Source organism: Arvicanthis niloticus, chromosome 26, assembly GCF_011762505.2.
Source record: "Arvicanthis niloticus isolate mArvNil1 chromosome 26, mArvNil1.pat.X, whole genome shotgun sequence".
In the NCBI taxonomy this organism is placed as follows: Eukaryota; Metazoa; Chordata; class Mammalia; order Rodentia; family Muridae; genus Arvicanthis; species Arvicanthis niloticus.
The window spans coordinates 25,823,035-25,844,235 of NC_133434.1; the positions used below are offsets into that span (position 1 = coordinate 25,823,035).

The following is a 21,201-nucleotide window of genomic DNA, read 5'->3' on the forward strand; positions in this document are numbered from 1 at the left end:
AGCACCAGAAGCCCAGTTCCCATTCATAAGCCGGAGAAGTGCAAGAGACCCTACTGTAGATTTGTATACATATGCACACTCTCAGGATAGAGTACCTGAGGTGCTGGTACAAGGCTTGGCTTCGTTTGTTTAGCTTGCATCTCCTTAGGGTGGGGAGTGAGCACTGCTTGTACAAACTGCAACGATTCACAAACGACAAGGCCTAGAGAAGACGGGCAGAGAGGTAAAGTTGACCATTGAGGAGAGACGTAGGGAAGTTAGAACATTCGAAAGCACCCACACATACGCAGAATTTAGAATGGCAGAAATGTTCAGAGAAGTCACTTGCTCTAAAGGGCTGATACCCAGCCTTTCAAGTGTGTCTGATCCCTAAACTCAGTGCACGACTGTCAGAGGATTACCTGCCAGTCTGAGGAAAGCAGCATGAAGGGGGATTGCTATATAAATGGTCCAATATAAGTGGGGAGGGGGTGAAAGATCACACAAGGGGGCACCTACCTGTAAAAGGTTTGTTAAAGAACAAACCAGGAAACCTTGAGATCAGAGTGGGATGTGGGGGAGTGATACCGTTAAAATAATGACATACCCCAAAAGAAAAGTAGGTGACCTTCATTCACATTCTAATAAGGCCTGTCTCTGTTTATTCGACTGTTAATTGCTTATCCTGGTCTCACAGCCGCCCATTACCAGCTTTCCATAGGCAAATGCTTGTCCTTCCTCACCTGCCCAAAAGAAGAGTCTCAGAGATTATCACCTTTAAAAGCAAACTGCCTTAAAGGAAATCATGTGGACCTCATCCAGGCCAAAGGGGTGGATCAGGCGTTGTCCTGCTGCTGATTTGTTAAGACTGTGGCTGACAGCCAATGACTGGGCAGGAACTGGAAGGCGGGACTTCCTTGTAGGGAAGTTGGGGGTTGGGATACAAAGGAAGAGGGCTTTTTGCCAGGCGACAGGAGAGGATGCAGAGGTGACTATGAGTCTGGAAAGTATATAGCCAGCCATGTGATAGGACGGGGCTAGATGGTCCAGTTAACTTAAGATGATGAGCGTCTGCCCCCTAAGGCCTAAGCTTTAAAATGTTAAAAGGTCTGTACAGCTCAGTGTTTTCATTTTAAGCCGAAGGGCCACCTGGGTCATACAACAAACAGGAACAGGAAAATGAATTCTAATCAAAGAATCAAGATAAATACCAGCAAGATGACTCAGCAGATAAAGGTGCGCTTGCCACCAAGACCAACGGAAGTTTGATGTCCATGCTCCACATGCTGAAAGAAGAGAACTAACATGGAAGTTGTCCGTTGACCTCCGCACATACGCCATGGCATGCATTTGAGAGTTCAAACACCGATAATCAAAAAGGAAGCAATGTAAGCTGGTACAACTTACTAGAGACGTCAGTACACCACAGGAACACGATAAAGGACAGAATCAGTGTCCACGACTAGAAAGGAAATACGAAAAGACAAAACAAGCAAAATCCAAGAACCCCAAGGAGAAAAGGAGTAACAAATGACCTCACCAGGAGCTTTCAGAGGGCGCTGGGGACAGGGAGAGACAATGAGGAAGAAAGCTGAAAGCTGGAACCAGAAGAGTATAAACAGGAACAGATGAAGCCAGCATGGAGAAATTGTGGGACAGAGATACAAACCACTGCCCAACACAACATTCGTGTTGTCAAGGAAAGACATTTGGTAAAAACCATCCTTTTGTTTTTAAAAACAATGAATTAGAAGTAGAGGGAGATTACCTCAACATAAAAGCCACCATGAAAATGCCCACTGGAGAGGTGGAGAACTTTCTCCAGATGAGGATACTTGCCTGCACTGTTGCTAGGCAACGTGGACTGACTAGAGCCACTAAGCAAGTAAAAGGAAACGATGGCATCAAGCTGGAAAGAAGTAAAATTATCTCTTCACAAATTATATGATTATACCCAGAAAAGTAAAGATTCCACAAAAGACTTTCAGAACCAGTAAACTAACTCCTCTCAGTAGCAGGCTGCAAGGTCAACAGAAAACCAGCATCATTTCTGTACATGAGCGATGAACAATCAAACAGTAGAGCCATTCTTCTGACAATAGTATCAAGAAGAGTGAGATCCTGGGACTGCCATAGAAATGATGGGACGCCTCCATGTTGATGGGCTGGAAGACCTAAATGTTGGCACTACCCAAGACAATCTACAGAGTCACTGTAACCCCTATCAAAACCACAACCTCACAGTACAGTTTTAGATTTTTTTTTGGACAGAAAAATATACCCTAAAGTTCAGATACAATCTCAGGGGACTTGGAATAGCCAAATCAATCTGGAATCAACCTAGGATGAGTCATCTGATTCTAGAACAGAGTGATTCTTGCACCAAGTTAAACTGATGGAATGGAAATCCTTAGAAAAGAAGCATCTGTATCACGAATAATTTTTGACAAAAGTACCAAGACTATTTTCAATAAGGAAGAGACAATCTTCTAGAAATACTGGAATTGGGACCTTAAGTAATACCATTTATAAAAATTAACTTAAAATAAGATTTTAAAAATTTAACAATCGTAGCTAAAAAACCTATACAACTCTTGGTGGGGATATCAGGATAATGAATTTTTCAATGATTTTTGTGGAGTGTTACCAGATTTTTAGGGATCAAAACATAGATCTAAGCAGTCTAATCAAAAATTAAAATTTTTGCATAAAAATATGTCACACTTAAAGAGAAAAAGGGTTATACACAGAATTGAAAAGCATATTTACAGCCTACAAATGAGGACTTAATTTCCAGAACAGAAAACTAAAATGTTAACACACACACACTCACTCACGCACACACGTCTAATTAAAAGTGGCAAGGGACTTAAACGAGTCTCCAATGAAGATACATGAAAGACTAACAAACAATATGGCAACATGGTCAGCTTCACTGATGCAAGGGATATGCATGGTAAACCGCAGTGAGATGTCGCATCACCCCATTACAACAGTGGGTGCTCCCCTTCCTGTCTGCCATCTTTTTCTACACAGTAACACAGATGCACAAGTATTGGACCCTGGACTGCTGGTAACACTATAAAATGGTGCATTGGTTACAGAAACAGTATGATCCTTGTCAAATTAAGCAGAAATTACAATTCAATCCAGAAATTCTACTTGAAATGTAATATTTAAAAATAAAAGCTGGGCCGGGGAGTGGTGGTGCACACCTTTAATCCCAGCACTTGGGATGCAGAGGCAGGCAGATTTCTGAGTTCGAGGCCAGCCTGGTCTACAGAGTGAGTTCCAGGATAGCCAGGGCTACACAGAGAAACCCTGTCTCAAAAAACAAAACAAAAAGCTGGGGGTTGGAGTGGTATACATTGTAACATCACTGTTACACTGTAACATTGCTGTTTACAGCAGTCAAATTGGGAATCATCCATATATTTGCATGGTGTACAGAATGTAATGTATCCACACTGAATAATATTGAGCTGTTATTAGAAGAATGGGTTTGGCTAAGTGTGGATGAGCTTCGGAAACATGCTGAATGAAATTAGCCAGTGACAGAGGACAAGGAGTGTTTGTCTCCAGTTACTTTCTGTTGGGTGTTTGTTTTGTTTTGATGTTGGGTAATACAAAAGGGAATCTGAAACAGTACAGAGGTTCAATGTAGGATGATGAGAACATTCTGAGCAGTGAGAGTGATTATGGCCCTACCCCGGGGGAATGCACTTCACAGCACCGAGCTATGTTCTTCAAAGTAGTTTAAAACAGTAAATCTCCCTGTGTAGACCTTGCATGGTGTGCTGCTGCTTCTCTCCTAAGCAGGCTACCTTGAATAGGACCATTTAGCAAGCCTGTGTCTAAGACAAGGAGAATCAAAGCATTACCTTCTCTTGTTGTATGGTCCACAGTCTATCTTTGTAGGTAATGATACCCGTCACTGGGGATGTCTTCAGTGCTCTCTGTGACCTGTGGAGAGTAAGATATGAGGCTTGGGCACTTGTCTTTCTGCATACACACACCTACCTGCCCTCTTATCTGCACGCAGAAACCCACAGCTTCCACCTGTGGCAGGAAACGATCGTACCTCAGACATCCATACCCACAGTTGTGCACAGTGTGCCAGCATTCCCATCCCAGTCTCTCAAGTGCCCACCTCTGCTTTCCTGCCCTTCTTCTACTACCTAAAGTTCTAACAAGCTTAATGATCTTTCCAAAAAAAATCACAATTACAAAAGCTGGGTGAGAGGAAGAACGCCAAGGTAAGTCACTGACAGCAAAGACAGTAGCAGGTGCCTAACATGGGAGGGAGACCAAACACAAGGACAGGAGGATCCTGAGGGCAAAGCTCTACCAGCAACCTCCAGGGACCCGGGAACCGTCATGTGCAATAGGGAACATGGGCTTGGAGGCCAGCAAAACAGCCCAGCGACACAAAGTTAGTAACTAGCGCAGTCCTCAGAACCCATTACTGATAGCAGCAGAACTGACTGTAATACTGTCCCATGACCTCTGCACACCCCTACTCTTAAAAAAGGAAGAAAGGAAAGTACGAGTTGGAATCTAGACACATTTGGGTTTAAATTCTTGTTCTACTAGTATCTGGATAAAGAACTTTTACCTCTGACCCTCAATTTTCCTCTCATAGAAAGTGCCACTTGCTCCAGACTCTCACACGTTGTCATGTAAATATATGCTGAGACTTGAGGCCGTGGGTTCTCTAACGCAGCAAGTGAGGAAGGTTGCCTAGAAGTCTGCATTCCCTAAGTGCAAAGATGATGTGAATACACCTGTTCTGGTTGCTGATGGACTGAATGAAGACCAATGATACCACCGCTGGATGGTGTCTGTCATTCACCATGTTCTCTGACATTTATGACTTGCACAGCACAGGTCTGAGCTGAGGTGGTTGAGTGTTTCCTAGTGTCTGTAACAGGCTCACCCCAGAGCCCAGCTTTCATCTTACCGCATAGATCTTACCTCCTTCACTGGGTTACCTCCTTGCATAGTAACATTTGACCTTGGAAAACTGCCTGGTCAGATATGCTGATTTTGTAAGCTGATACTCACCCTGCCTCAGCTTTTGGTTGTTGTTACGGTCTCATTGTCTTTTTTCTTCCATTAAAAGAATACTCATTCCTCCCAGCATGGCGGTTCACTCCTGTAACACCAGCACTTGGGAGGCAGAGGCTATCATATTCTTTCAAGTCTGAGGCAAGCTTGGGCTATACAGTTAGTTCCAGGGCATCCTAAGCTATGGAGTACAACTTAATCTAAGAAATAAACAAAACCCTAACTAATCTATAAAGAATAAATTTGAATTTAAGATTCTCCCCAGTGGTGGAGACACGTGAGCATCTACCTCCATGCCCCCCCCCTTCTCTCTCTCATCACCTAGCTTCACCCTTCCTGTTAAAATAAAATTTTTTCTCTCAAAATGCAATTAGAGCATAATTATTCCTAATTGTACCAGTGAGGTACAAGATAGTCCTAATACCCAGTCCATCATTTTGTTGACTAACCAGAACCTCTGTCATCTCTTCTAACTTCCATCTTTTGACTATTATGAATGCAGCTTCTTCTAAGAGTGATGGTGTACACATATTTGCTCATGTGTGTAACCTCACACTAGTCAACTGTTGGATAAAAAGGCAATTCTGTGGTTTGGTCACACTGTTTATCAAGGTGACTCTAACATCTTATATTCTTACCAGCAGTACACACAGGTTCCAATTTCTGCAGATCCTTGACAACACATGGTCTTTAGCAGTTACTGTCCTAGTGTGTGACGAGTCCACACTCTCTTTCTGTCCCCCGCAGCCAGTGATGCTGTACATTTCACAAGCTGTTGGAGAAACGTCTGTGGAAATCCTATGCCAATTTTTGAACTGGGTTGTTTTTGTTCTGAGTTATTTATTCAGGAGTATTTCTTGTTATTAATTTTAAGTTGCTATTAAAACAATAGTTTTCATGATGGCATTTCCACACGTGTATCATTTACATTGTTCACATTTGTCCCTTATTTCCTTTGACTTATTGCCCCTTCCCCTCTTTACTCCCTCCTATAGTGGAATTAGTCCCAGGTCGTGGCAGAGAAGCTGTGTCTTGCACTACGATGCCATTTAAAGGTTCTGTGTGCCAACTGTATCCTTTCTAGGTCAGTGTTACTGAGATCAGCAAGTCTCTGTAAGACAAAAGGCACCATCTACTTGGGCTCTAACCTTTGCAGAGTCTGATTTGTCTGCACCTTATTGCCTGAACCTGCTGTTGCCTCTCCTGACTTAACACTAGGTAGCACTCTGAGCCCATGTTTGTACCAATTCTGCTGCCAACTGAGAACCATACAGAGCGGGGAGCTCAGTGGGCGGGCCTTGATTCTTAGCGTGCTGTGTGTTACCTACACCCTGTAAGAAACCCTAAGGAACTCATCTCCCGTGTCAAGCTGAAACTGGTAGAATGTTTCTCAGGCCTGTCTGCTCTGGCTTGAGGTAAATAGATGATTCTTTACATTTTCCCAGGAGAGTCACGCACACTTCAAAGACAGCCTCCTGTTTCTTTTCATGGATACATATGTGTACATGAAATAAATTCTCTGTATTAAATCCTAGCGCTGCATGGTTTGAAAAGCCCTTTCTCCTGTTTTGTGGACTGCCTTTTTATAGACAGTGTCCTGTAGTTATACTGACTTTTCATTTTAATGAAGTCCAAGATGTCTACATTTCTTCGTTGGCTTGTTTGGTGTTATTTATACACAAGAATCATTGCCAAGTCCAGCTTTGTAGAGTATTTCTCCAGTTTTTCTCAGAGTCTTGTAATTGTGCATCTTTTGTGTAGTCTCTCGTCCACTTTGAGTTCATTTTTGCCTGATGCTCATGTGCAGCTTCCTCTTCCGGTGCACACATCCCCAGCCCTGGCACGGTTAGTTGAAAATCGCACTTTTAACAAGTTTACTAAGCTATAACCCACAGCTTACAACGTTCAGCTTTATATACAACTCACTGGCTTAAAAGTAACCATGTTGAAGTTGTAACCATGACCCAGTTTTAAACCAGATCTATCACCCTGGAAATACTTTTCAGGGCTCTCTGCAGTCATGCCTCTTCCAACCCTGAACCTTAGGAAGCCACTCACCTATCTTAATACAAAGACAAATGCACACTGGGAGCTCTGCAAATCCTGCCTCACGGCACAATTGAGTCATGTGACTGCGAACATGGCTGTCCGTTTTACAGACGCAGCAATGGACTTCCGGGTGATCTGCATTCTCGGACACAGGGAGGGGCGCTGTTGGGAACATTCGGGCTCTCTATACAAACCCATGTTTTTGTTTACTAGGAAGAGACTTGCCGGGCTTGCAAACATGTCCCTTAATAGACTGTCCACACCTCTTCAGAGTCACAGCAGCAGTGAACTGCACTCTTCCATATCCCACAAAAATCACAGCAGAGTTAGTGCGTTAATTGGTATTTTATTTTTATTTTTTGGGGGGGGCTTCTAGTGAATCACAATGCCAAGTACTTTGCACGTGCTTATTGGCCATTTGTGTGTTTTCTTTGGTAAAATGGCTACACTTTAGTTCTCTCTTTTTCTGTTACTGAGTTGGGACACTTCCATTGAACAAGTTCTTGTGTATATTATACCATCTGTCAGATACATGATTTGAAAATATTTTCTCCTATTTTGTGCCCTGTATTTCTTCATTTTTACAGTGGAATCATTTGAAGCATGGAGATCTGTCATCTGCACACAGTGTGGTCTATCACGTGTTTTACCAACTGTGCTTTCCACAGTCCATCTCTGCCTCATATGATGGCATAAAGAGTTTTTCCTACGAGGTTTATATTTTAGTCCTTACATTCACAAGATCATGAGGTATTTGTGTATATGGGGGAAATGAATGCATCTTCTTGCATGTGGCCATGTCACTGTCGCTGCATTCTGTTAGGCTGCTGGGTGGGAGCCTGTGTCTAGAGCCCTGCGTCCCTCTTCACACCAGCATCATGCTGTCAAAACCAGGTCAGATTTGCTATAAGCTGGCTGTTGGTAGCTTGAGCCCATCAGTGTGCTGTTAAATCATTGCTTCCCTGTCCCAGGCCCTGGCATATCCCCAGTGGTATGTCACAGTCACCCTGTCAGCTACCACAAAAACACCTGCTACAATGTATTGGGATACACCAGTCTCTGGGAAAATTCTGATTATTATACTTTCCAAAGATATCAGCACAGAAATCCCCACAATTAGTTGGGTCTGTCTTTTCTTTTTTCTTAGCACTACCACAGATTTTATAGCACAGATCTGTATTTGTTACTTTTCTACTGATGTGGTAAAACGCTGTGGCCAATGTCGTATATAGAAGGAAGGCTTTGCTTGGCTTACAATGGTTCAGGGGGGTTAAGGGTCCAACATGGCAGGGAAGTGTATCAGCAAACTGCAGACATATTGTCTGGAATACGGCTGAGAGCTCACTTCTTGGCCCATAAGCAGGAGACAGAACACACTGGGAATCACATGAATCTTTAAAAACCTCAACGTCCACCCAGTGTGACACACCTCCTCCAACAAGGCCACTCCCACTAATCCTTCCCAAGCATTTCCACCACCTTGGGGCCAAATATTCAAGCACGTGAGCCTGGGGGGTGGGGTCAATTCTCACTCAGATCACCACAGGTCTTCCACTGCTTTTGTTAGCTCAATCCCTGTATACTGTGAGACACTGTTACAAAGAAGCATTGTTTTTTCTTTTAAAGTTTTTATATCTAGCAGTTTCTAATATATAAAAATATATTTTACCTCTTAATATTAATAACCTTGCAACATCACCAAACTTCATCTTGTCTCGTATTCTGTACTCTCTTCAGTATTTCTAAATGAGTTTATGGAGACCGGTTGTTTCTTCAGTGAACTTTGGCATAAGTTATGGTATTTGGGCCTGGACTGTCATTGAAGAAAAGTTTCAATCAACGAAAATAGAACTATTTGAATTATGTTTACATTTTTTCTAACTTTCCATATTACTCTCCAGATTTTATGTTTTTGAAACAGGGTTCCGTGGAGCCCAGGCTGGCCTCATGGTAGCTGAAGATATCTTTGCACTTCTGATCTTCCTGTTTCTATTGCTTCTCAGGGGCTGGTATTATCAGCGTGCATAACAGAGCCTGTCATGCTGAGGACAGAAACAGGCCATCTTGCCTTCTAGGGAGGCACTCCACATGTAAGCTGCAGCCCCGCCCTTCAAGTAAGCCCTTTCCTTGATAGTTTTTGTTCTTCAAATGATTTGTCTGATTGATCTAAATTACGCCAGCTCTTCTCCTATTGCCCTATGTATACTATTGCTAGAAATGCCGCCTAATTTTGTTGTTGACATTGCTAATTCTTGTCATTTCCCCCTCCTTGATCATTAGTAGTTTTTGAAATAGGGTCTCCTGCTGAGCCTGGGTCTGATTCAGTAAGATTATGTGGCCAGCAAACCCCAGAGATCTTCCATGCCATCAAGCCCAGCATTTTTTTTTAGATTTATTTCATTTTAGTGTATGTGCATTTGTGTGTGTGCATGTGTGTGCATTCATGTGTGTGTGTGCACATGTGTGTGCATTCATGTGTGTGTGTGTGCACATGTATCCATGTATGTGTGCATGTGTGTACACACAGATGCAACTGCATACTGAGAACAGAGGTCACCTCTTGCTTCACATGGCTTGTTCATTTTTCATGGTTTTCAAGTAAGAGAAAGGAAATCCAGTGCATGCTGTCTTATTTTGCCAGAAAATCTCAAGACAGCATGAAAACACTGACTTGTCTACAGTTTTCCCAATGATTCTCTCACTCCTAAGGTAGTTCCCTGCCCGGCCTCCAGCACAGCCCACATCAGAATGGTTCTGGAACACTGCTCCTCAGATCTGCTGTAGCATTGCAGCTGAGTGCATCACTTCAAGTGCTGAAATTCATATAATGTCACATATTTATTTTGTGAAAAATATTACTTCTGTCACACTGCTATCAAAACATTAATGCGCTGGGTGGTGGTGCCTCATGCCTTTAATCCCAGCACTCAGGAGGTAGAGGCTAGCAGATCTCCAAGGCCAGCCTGGTCTATGGAGTGGATTCAGCCAGGGTATACAGAGAAACTCTGTCTTAAAAAACAAACACAGAAAAGAAAAGAAAAGAAAAGAAAAGAAAAGAAAAGGAAAGGAAAGGAAAGGAAAGGAAAGGAAAGGAAAGGAAAGGAAAGGAAAGGAAAGGAAAGGAAAGGAAAGGAAAGAGAAAAGTATTCTCATGTGAAAAGGGGAAAGTCTTAGGCCGCCCTTCTTTGAATGGCTGTGAACACAAGTCAGGACACACAACAGCAAGAATCTCACTGTGCCCCTAACTGTCCCATTTGGACTTTACTCACTGTGCTGGGTACTGGTATTGCTTGTCTCTCCCAGGCTGATCTCACACTGGACTGAACTGGCCCTCTGAAGGTGGCCCTTCCTGGCACCAGAGAGAAGAGAAATTACAAATGAAAAATGGATAACTTGAAAACCTGTCAGAAGAATCAGAAAGAAAATTGATCTTGACTATTTGGAAGCACATTCTCTCTTTAGAGCTGCACTAATGTGGTACATTCCCCCCCCCCCCCACCTCATCCAGCCTGCCCGCAGAGGTGGCAGTGGCATCCTGGATGCTGCTGAGCTGAGCCTACAAGCATGGCATTGATGCTGAGTCTTAGGGTGGCGTTTCTGTAAAGAGATTATTCCCACCATTGTGGACGCATTTATGTAATAGGGGATGGCTTTAGTGAACAACTCTAATTCATGACAATAAAAAATCATTTTGAACCTAAGCTTCTTCAGCTTTGGGTCATCTGATTATAACCTTACACAGGCTATAATTTGTGACCACGGGAATCTTAAAAACTATCCTAAATATTAAAATGAAAATTGAAATGTGAAAAGTTGCTTTATTTTTTTTAATATGTCAACCTCAGCATATTAATTTATGTTAGTGAAAACGAATCAACATCATCTAGCCATAGCAAAATGGCATTTTCTAAAAGCACATCAGCCTTTTATCCTAAAATGCCCACTTTAGACGAGGTTGTAGCACTGGGGGGGGGGGGGGGACATTTTGGACCTCACCATTCAGGTACCATCATCTCCTAAGTTACAGAAAGTCCAAGGTCTCAGGTGGAAGCACTTTCAACCACCAATAGGTCAGAACCAATAGAGAACAATTTGTTGTTTATTAAACATTTTGTTTTTTTAAAGTATTATTATTCCCTGTCCACCCTCCCACTGTTTCTCATCCCATACCTCCCCTCCAAACACCCCCCTCCTGTCTGCAAGAGGATGTCCTCACACCACCCCACCCCAACCCCACCAGACCTCCCCACACCCTGGGGCCTCAAGTCTCTCGAGGGTTAGGCATGTCTTCTCTCACTGAGGCCAGACAAGGCAGCCCTCTGCTGTATATGTGTCGGGGGCCTCAGACCGCTCATGTGTGCTGCCTCAGAATCAGTGTTCTGTGGTTTTATAAGGCTGTGCTATGCATGTGTTCTTCCTCAACCTGACAAGTGCTGAATCTGTGGGTGACTTAACATTCTGAATGTCTCAGCTATCACCCTCTTCAAACACCGCCTCTGTCCCAAGTCTTTTCTTCCCCAAACTCCAGGAAAAACATGAATTAGACATAGTCACTGTTTGCCACGTTTCTTGATTGTTCCTTAATATTTTACGGTTCTTTTGTTCCTTAGGTTTGGGGTACTTTTTCACTTTTCATCTCTCCTCCAGTGCTGTTGTTTTTCTCCCTCTCCTCTCTCTCTGTTTCTGCCTCCCCTCCCTCCCTCCTCTTACCATTTCTAATCTGTTTAAAAACACAAACTAAACTTAAAAATAGTAAGCTAAGATAAACTGATTTTTTATTATAATTTTATTTTGTCAACTTTTGTATTAGCATTTGCAAAATCTGCTCATCTGTAAACATATTTATTTTTTAAATTATATTTATATTTTATTGTTTGTGTATAGGGGTTTTGCCTACATGTATATATATACATGTGGGAATATACCACTTCCTTTACAAATTCAAAGGTTAGTAAAGGAATTAAGTTGCAGACAGCTGTACCTACATTAAAGTTCTATCGATTTAAAAAACAAAAACCGCAAGCCACTCTTAGCTACTCTCAGTGGATGCGAGATTCTCTTGTGGGATACTAGAGCTCTTCAGTCACTGTGTGACACCTGCTTCTGGCTTTCTACTCAGCACATGGAGGAGCTGCATTTACTACAGCTCTTTGTAACTGAGTAAGCCTGTGAAAGGAATTCTGTCAGAGTATCTGAGCCACTTCCGGGACAGAGGAATTCTGTCAGAGTGTCTGCATTACTTCCGGGACAGTTCTTCGTGAGTGTGAGGCGCTCTGGAGCTCTTTTCCCTCGCACTTGTGATGGCTGCTTTGTAGTTTGACCGTGTGCTAACCCATAAGGATTATATACTACGAATAAGAAAGCTTTTGTTTTTAAGTGATTAAACTATTAAGGTTGCATCATTCATTCTGCAGGGCCCACATGGCCTGATCACCACTCAAAGGCCCAACATTTCAAACACCATTAACATAGGGCTTTGGGGAAGTTGATTCTAATACATGAAATCTTAAGAACAAATTCAAGCCGTAGTAAGTCAGGTGATAGTTACTACAGTCAAACCTAGATCGTCAGAGGGCTTACTCCACAGAGTAGCCCAATCAGTAGAAGGTAAAAATCTATTTCCAAGTCAATACTAATATAAATAATGAGAAATTAGAATTAGTTAAGCTGAACTTTCTCTTAGCATATTTTACTGGAAGACATACACACAGAGATAGAATAAGAATAGATCATTATTCAGTTTTTCCAAAATGTTTTAGAGTGAAGATCAAACCAAGATGGCTCATTTAATACTTCATAATATGCTACCCTAAACTCTGTAGATTAAGATTTTCTTTCTCATGGTTCTACTGGTTGACAGCTAAGCTTTTTTTTTTTTTTTTTTTTTTTTTTTATTATTATTAAACCTGAGTGTCCTCTGTGTAATTGCAGTTGACCAGGAGATAATACAAGCCAACTAAAGGTCCAGACAAGCAGGAGTCTAGGGTGTCCATTCAGATGGCTAGCAGTTGCTGCTGGCTGGGAGTCCAGCTGGAACTGCTTGTTTTCTCTGCTTAGGTTTGTTACAAGATACTCCCTGGCTCAAAGACAGAGCTTTTAGTCCATTTAAAGTCTGTGTTCTTAATTGTAGCACTTACACAATCATAGTAATCTTTAGATAGTGTCTGTCTAAAGAAAAAAACTATTATCACAGTTCGATGGCTTGAACCCAGAACCTCATGCCTGCCGGACAAGCATACTATCACTGAACTACACAGCCCAGCCCAAAACTCTAACCATTGCTGGGTGAGTAGCAGAGTCACACCAAGATGGCACATGCGGATGGCAGATCCCATGGGAAACAGTCTGGTGTAATGAGCTTGTAACTCTTTGTATCTGAAGCATTCCAATGCAAAAATTATGAGATAACATCTACTAAATAATACCTTGAAATGGAATATACAACATCGTTTAAAGGAGCAAAGTCCCCCAAATTATAATCAGGGTTTATGAGATATTATTTTATTGACATCTTATTCTTGGAATATTAGCTTCTCAAGCCAACTTGGTTTTTGATGACTATCAGCCCCATTTCCCAATCACATGAGAGAAACCAGTGCACACTTAATACTTATTAATACAAATAGCCAGTAAACTTAATTCCATATTCTCTTTTTTAAAACATTTTTTCCCCAAAACACTGAAGATCAATCAAAAGGAATCAATAAAAGTAATCTTTGATACATAGCCTTGCAACATGTGAATTTTCCTTTTGTTTCTCTTAGGAGTTAACAGTTTCTCCAATTTAACTTTTTGTTTCTTGATCTGTCTCTCTAGGTTTAAATAGCCCATGAATTTAGGGGATGTTTCTACCCTGTTGGCTGCTATGTTTATCATGCCTAGCACATGGTAAGGCAGACGTCAGCCGGGCACCTTAAGCTTCTACAGCACTGGGTGAGTCACCTTGCTTTTCATATTCAAAACTCACTAAGAAACATCTCACCCAAATACTCAAGTGACTTCAGCACGGTACTGTAGTGAGCGTGGGTCCACCTAACTCAGAGGTTATCAAGTCAAATGACGGTGACAAAGAACGAGATAAAACTGCCTAGGCTGCTTTTAAAGCGACTTATTAGTTTATAACAAAATTGTACTAGAGAGATAATGCCAGCTATAACACAGTATCTGCGGAAACACTAGAAGCAAAGAGCCTGTTTCTTAGCGGCCTCTGCTTTGTGCACTGCTTTCCTCTTTCCGAGGGTCTATTTCTGCTTCAGTTACCTGCACAGGAAGCAGAGCGCTGCGATGGCAAGAGTGACTAGGACCGCCAGGGCCACGAAAGCTGCCGACAGGTTACTTTTGCTTTGGATGCTGGAGCTTGGGAGAAAAACCTCTTCGCAACGAGCTCCTGTATAATTTTCAATGCACCTACAGGATAAAAGTTTAGATAAAGATCACACACTGACGTGGACAATATACGGTCTCCGCTGGAAGGAAGGGAAAGGCCTCTGCTTTTCAGATTGTGAATGAGGAGTAGACGTGCTCTACGCGGTGCGCTTAGAGCCGTGGTTACAGACAAATGCATTCCTACTCTTGCCTCCTTCCTTTTACCGTTCTTCAGCAGCTTAGAGTCTGCAGGGATCGGGTAGCACTCAGACTCCACGTTCGGCTAGTGTTGATGCCTTCTGGGTTTGACTTCTCTGCCTGCCAACTTTTGCAGAAGGGTCTTGCAATGTGGTTTCTCTAGTTGTCCTCAACCCCCTGGCTCCAGTGATCCTCCTGCCTCAGCTTTTCAAGTAGCTGGGACTGCAGGTACATGCCACCAAGGCTTAAAGTCTACATTTCCAGGAGTGTAACTGTCCATATATAACTCAACTTCATCTATAATTTATTTTATTATATTTTATATAGATGTACAGATGATTGCAACTTTCTCTCAAATTTACTGTTTCTTCCAAACCCTGACTTATTTGGTATCACATCTCTTCCCTACTGGTTCAAAAACTTCTTGAACTTAAGTCAACTTCACTAACAGCCTTTCTTCAGAGACATGAAACAGCAAAGAGTAACACAAGAAGCAGTCTTTGATGTGGCCAGTTAGCCGTTTTTCCATGTTAACATGTTCAAAGGATTACTACACATTAACAAGAATTATGCTCTTTGGAGTTCCATCCATTTAAATCACAGTAAATTATGTTACAAAATTATGTAAAATAAAAAAATATTTTAGCTGGAAATGTTGGCATGCATCTGTAGTCCTAGCACTTGGGAAGCTGAGGCAGGAGGATCGACTCAAATTCAAGGCCAGCCTGGGATACGTGATGAGTTTTAGGCCAGCCCATACTGGAGTGTGATACTCTATTTCAAAACAAATTTTTCTTTTCAATATGAGGATTTGTTTATAAAGTAACTCTAGAAGTTATGTAGAAAATTCACAATGTATATATAATAACAATGCTATATTAAAATGAGTATGTACACACACAGATACATACTTTAAGCTATTTTTTTTAACAAAAAAAAAACCCTGTAAAGGTTGATTTTAGAAAACTAGTTTTCCTCCTCGCCTCTTTTCAGAGTAGGTGGGCATTTGGACATCTGTTCTCTCTGCTGCCCACACTGTGCTAATGAGGACATCAGGCCTAAAGGACTAGCTGTGAGCTAATAATGACTGGTTTAACAACTAACCCAATAGGATAACTACAGAAAGAGAACAGTTCAGCACAAAGAGCGAATTTTACTGGTCAAAGAGCCGAAGTTTTATAATCCTAGTGCCACCTGATGAAGGCAGGAGGTTACTGCTGTTGGTTTTGTGGGGGCTTCAGACAATGCAGTGTTTCCTCTCAAACTACTGTAAAGATTGGTTTGTGGAGACAAGGAAAGGGAGTCTCAGGACAGGAGCCAAAACACCATGTGAAAGATATTTTGGGAAAAACCCATAATTACTTACAGTATAAACATTAAAATATTATTTTCTCTTTGGGGCTGGAGAGATGGCTCAGTGGTTAAGAGCACTGGCTGCTCTTCCAGAGGACCTGGGTTCAATTCTCAGTACCCACATGGAGACTCACAAACATATGTAATTACATCCCTTTCTTTTGGTCTCTGAAGGCACCAGGCATGCATGGAGTGCAGATAGACAGACATGCAGACAAATCAATCATACACATAAAATAAATTAATGAATAAAACATGAAAGGACTATTATTCCCATAGACTCAATTAAATACACATGAGAAGAAAAAAAAGATAAGTAGAAGTTCATTTTTTTCTTCTCTAGTTTTATTTCTACTACCCAGGACTGACACAGACAAAGACACAAAGACACAGACAGTACATGCATGTGCACACACACTTACTTTCAGAATACAGCTTCATAAACTATGGTTTATTACCTTCTATGAGGTCACAGAAGTCACATAACTTAGCGTGTGGGGTTTTGGAAAATTTGGCAACAGTAAAAGATATCTGAACGTACAAAGTCCCAAACATAATTCTCAGTTAAACTGACTCCATGGTGATTCTGCCGAGCTCATCTCCCTTCAGGACAGCATAACCCTGCAGCTACTTCCTGAACACACTACACACACTTTACACTGCACACGTAGTCACACACAACCCTGACAGATGCTGCCTGCTACACCTCTGCTCAGATTTAAGACCAGCGTACATTGTAAAGTGCAGTGTTTTTACTAGGCATGCGAAGTTTTCTATTATAAAAACATAATGGTTTAATTACGGGAAACAAAGGCTTTGATATATTCCTCTTGTGATTCCTTAGCATGAAGGCATCAACATAGTACATCTTTGGGTTATACTGTCAGAACATTTGAATTTAAAATTGCTATTTAAGTTGCTAACTTTTAAATAAAAAAATAACTAAATGAATTTTGTCTTGGCGTCAGGGCAGAATTCCTAGTCGTTTCTGAAACGGACCTAATATGCTTCTGCTGCTCCATGCTATATGTCATGGTGGAGGAGGATCGTAAAATACCCATCAGCCTTGAAAAGTGCTAGAGATGCATCCTGGCATTCAGTATCAAATATGTAAATTTGCTTTTATCACTAACAAACATAACTAATATCACCAACAAATAACTAAACTATTTTACCAAAGAATTGTTTTAAAAATAAATGTTCTTATCATTATCAGCAAATTCTTGGCATGTATTCCAATTTTATCCACGTATTTATCTGGGGTCAGGGAGAGGTTTCTTAGGTGAAAAGGGTGGAGGGTGGGAGGAGTTGATAAGTCCCCTCGAAGGAAACCCAGCTGGCCTGTCACACAGCGCAAAGCAAACACAGGAAAGGCAGCTTTCCACAAGATAACCCTGCTCTGAATTCACTTCCAAGAGTTGTTCTAGATGCACAAAAATACAAATAAAAATTCTCTCACAATTTCCTTATGATTACTTTTGTATTTAAATAGGACTCAGTTACCATGTATGCCTTACAGAGGTGGGTTTTCTTTTTTTGTTCTTGTTGTTTTGTTTTAGAAAATTTTAGCCACTGAAAGAAAGCCCTGTGTAGTCCAGGAACAGTGTGTGTGCAGCTCAGTGCTCGGGTCAGGACTGAAGAAGCAGAAAATGGCACAAGTGAGAACTGATCAGCTAAGTTCTCTACCATCCACATCTGGGGAAAAAGTAACACACTGGCGGACATTTTAAGCAAAACAACATCAAAAATGTTATTCTTAACCTCATTAAATCTGAACTCGGAGAAAAGAACAGACACATTGTACTGCTTGGCTAACCTACAAGTGAATTTTGTTTTTCCAGATATTTAGCATATAAATAAGGGGACACTGCCTATCCAGTGCTGTACATAAGGAGTCTGTTCTGAAAGCGCTGTCTAACTTACAAAAATGTTATGGCTTCAGCTGTAACACAAATGTTGTTTTAAGCAAACGTAAGTCAGGGACGGCAGAGTGGAGACAGCAGCCGTGGAGCAGCACTAGCGTAAACTGAAGGTCAAGTGTCACAGCGGATTTGCACAGAGCTAAGCAGCCGCTGTCTTTATGTAAGTAACTCTTGCTAAAGTATTCCTGGCCTTCACTTCTGTACAGGCTGTCAATTCCCAAAAGGTTGTGTCATCTAATTTGATGAACGCCAAGTGCTAACACACTTTCCTGGAACTGACGATTAATGCCAGAATGTGTACAGTCGCCCAGTGACGTGAGAATCTTCCAAACACAGAATTCATGTTACAGTGGTTTTCTAGATGCACCAAAGAGTTTCAGCAGAGGCAGCGAAGCCATGTTTAGTGCACTGGACATGAGAAAAGTCCATCTGATTTTCTGTTGAGGGAAAGTTGCTGTGATATTGAAGGCTTTCAGCAAGAGCAAAGGAACCAAACTTTTACCTGTGAGACTGAGAAAAGAGGATTACTATGAGTTCAACACAAGGCTGGGATATTTGGGGTAACTCCCTTTAAAAGCAAAACAAACACAAGGCACAAGAACCATGAAGTTGTGAATCCTAAACAGATGTGGCTCTGTTCCAAAATATGAACACTGGACTTCAGGCTAGAAAAAACTAGATATATACTGTCATATGTACCTGTCATATGTACCTGTCATAAGTACCTGTCATACGTCCTGACCTTGCTGTGCTCTGCTTAAGCTTTATAACATGAAGCCAAAGTAATCACCCCTGCCTTAGTTCTTTCATTGAGTTATTTTCATAATTGATCAAGATATCTATCAGTGTCATAAGACAGCAGGATGCTGTCCAGGTAAGAGAGAAATGTGAGCAGTCTCTTTTCAAAAGCCAAGGCCAGACTTCAGGTTAGAAACTAGGAGTACGGTGGCCAATAAAGATGCTACTAATCCACTTCCCAGAAACAAGACACAAGACCCGTACTACAAAAGAATCACTAACAACAACAACAAACCTCCCCCCTGAAACCCTCAACTCCAACATCATTCCACTGGGACAGAGCTACCCTGGAAGGAAGAATCCTACACTGTGACCCCAGAGCTGACCCAACTTCACACAAAGTTCAGCTTAAAACTCATAAAAAGAAATGAGAACAAACCAAAAATAAAACCTTTACAAGAGTTCAAGAAAATACACTTACATGGTTTGGATCCACTTAGTCTGATATACAAACACAAGGCTATCTGATATACAAATACACGGCCAAAATCCTGTCAAATGTAACAGATGTATATAGGCCAAGAACTCAGAGATGACTGGCTAGTAATCTTTGCCACTTTCATTACCTAGTGCCACAAAAGCATTAAACATCTACTAGTTTGATTATGCCTAGTGATATTTAGTCAATATCCACTCTGCCATCTATTTATGTCAAGTGTGTGACATTTTGCACCCTGGAGGACTGATAATTATGAGTTCTTCCAGGGGTTTAGCCAGATTATGTCTAGTGAAAAAGAAAATCTTAGAGTTCTTCCTGACTGGCCATGAACAACTAACTCATATGTGGGCTGCGTTTCAGGGAGAGGCAACACAGGCCACACGGAGAATCATCCATGTTTGCCATCAGGAGAGTTACCGCTTACGGTGGTTTGTAAGATTCAGTGTAAGTGAATCACTGAAAATTTCAAATATCTGCTAAAAGTAGCTAAAGTCGAGCAAAATACAGAAGCTCCGTGAGCACACAATGAGTGAGTTGTAAGCTGTAAGCACAACTTTCGTCACTGAGTGTGCACAGGCCTGTCTTCCCCGTTGAGCACTCAGAGAAGAGGACCCACAGAACGCCCGCTTCACAGGAGCCTGAGACAAACCTCTGTGATGGTTAGCTTTCATAATGTTGTCATTTTTTTTTCCTGCACAAACAAAATAATTTATTAAACTCTCATTTCCATCTTCTCCCTTTTGCTTACCTCAAAAATATGATTAGGGAGAAAATTCTGAAAGTCACCACCCTGACTACTTAAAAGGTTGGAAGATGAAATAAAACTAAAAATAAACAGTATGCATACCAGGCTCACATGCCTACAACAGCAGCATTCAGAATGGGGGCAGGGGGATAAAGAGTTCAAGGGCTGGGCTGGAGATAGCTCAAAGGAGAAGGGTACCACCAGATGACCCCAGTTAGATCCCCAGAACTCCCGTGGCAGTTCACAACCATCTGTAACTACAGTTCTAGGGGATCTGACATCCTCTTCTGGCTTCTTCAGGCATGGTACATGGTATACAGACACATGCTGGTAAAACACCCACACATGAAATAAAGATAAATAAATAAATAAATAAATAAATAAATAAATAATAGTTCAAAGGTGACCTCAGTTACACTGTGAAGTTTGAGGTCATCCTGGGCTACACAAGACTCAATCTCAAACAAAAAAATATATGTATCGTTTTCATCACATAGCTTAGAGACATATATATATACATATGTACATGTCTATGCATATATAAAGTATTTATATACAAAATTGCTGTTGCCTTTTCTTTTAAGTAATATTTTCAGTACATGTAAAATATATTTACATATAAATAATATATAAATGGGCCTTCCAACGTTAGAGATTTTCCCTGCTCAGGTCTTTTAAGGGTTCTTAGGACATCTAGAAAGACTGGAGTAGCTAAACCACAGGTTTAAATGCACAGTGTTAATGCTGGCATCTTACCTTCCCAGGCTGCAGGGAAAATCTCATGACCCAACTTGGAATAAGACAAAGAGAAGCCAGCAACAGTTCACTTCCTGACAAAAGAAGTTAAGCATTAGATCTATGCAGAAGTCGCAGCTGCTAGCATTCCTGTGTAGAAATTAAGGCTTATAGATGATGAAACTCTTTTTGGCTGTACTCCGAAGGAGAGAGTGGATGATAAAGACAGTTACCCAAGGGATAATCAAAATTCAGATGGCAACATGTAACTGTATAAACTCCATTATGCAACAATCAGAAGGTAGGAACAAGATCCACATTGCCTTCATCAGCCCTCAACTTTCTGAAGAGCAGTGGGCTGAACCGAGTTGCCTCTAAAGGGTGATTTCAGCTCTTAGTAACGAAAGTCGGGACAACCGCAGCTGGAAATGTAATCGAGCAAAGGGAGGTGGTGTGTGCTCATTGTTTCCCTGCTATAGCTTGCTCCACGAGAGAGGAGTCATCAGGCAAGGTTAGAGGGTCAAGATTCGTGCTCTTTTGTTCTAAACACT

The 21,201-nt window shown here is 41.5% G+C and overlaps 1 protein-coding gene across 16 annotated transcripts in view; it reads right to left on the reverse strand.

Moving 5' to 3' along the window:
- The window catches only part of Nrg4 (neuregulin 4), a 59,614-nt gene that overhangs the window by 4,622 nt on the left and 33,791 nt on the right, over positions 1–21,201 (reverse strand). For 4 of the 16 annotated variants that reach the window (XM_076925297.1, XM_076925308.1, XM_076925309.1 and 1 more), the window contains 6 exons: positions 14,356–14,502; positions 10,365–10,444; positions 8,765–8,908; positions 5,685–6,883; positions 3,861–3,942; positions 96–202 (listed from right to left, as the gene is read on the reverse strand). In XM_076925297.1, the coding sequence (XP_076781412.1) occupies positions 8,889–8,908; positions 10,365–10,444; positions 14,356–14,502 (247 nt within the window). In that variant the 3' untranslated portion in view covers positions 96–202; positions 3,861–3,942; positions 5,685–6,883; positions 8,765–8,888. Of the gene's footprint in view, positions 1–95; positions 203–1,190; positions 1,266–3,860; positions 3,943–5,684; positions 6,884–8,764; positions 8,909–10,364; positions 10,445–14,355; positions 14,503–21,201 lie in introns of all 16 variants that reach the window. The other 12 variants (XM_076925296.1, XM_076925295.1, XM_076925300.1 and 9 more) reach the window with 8 other exon arrangements.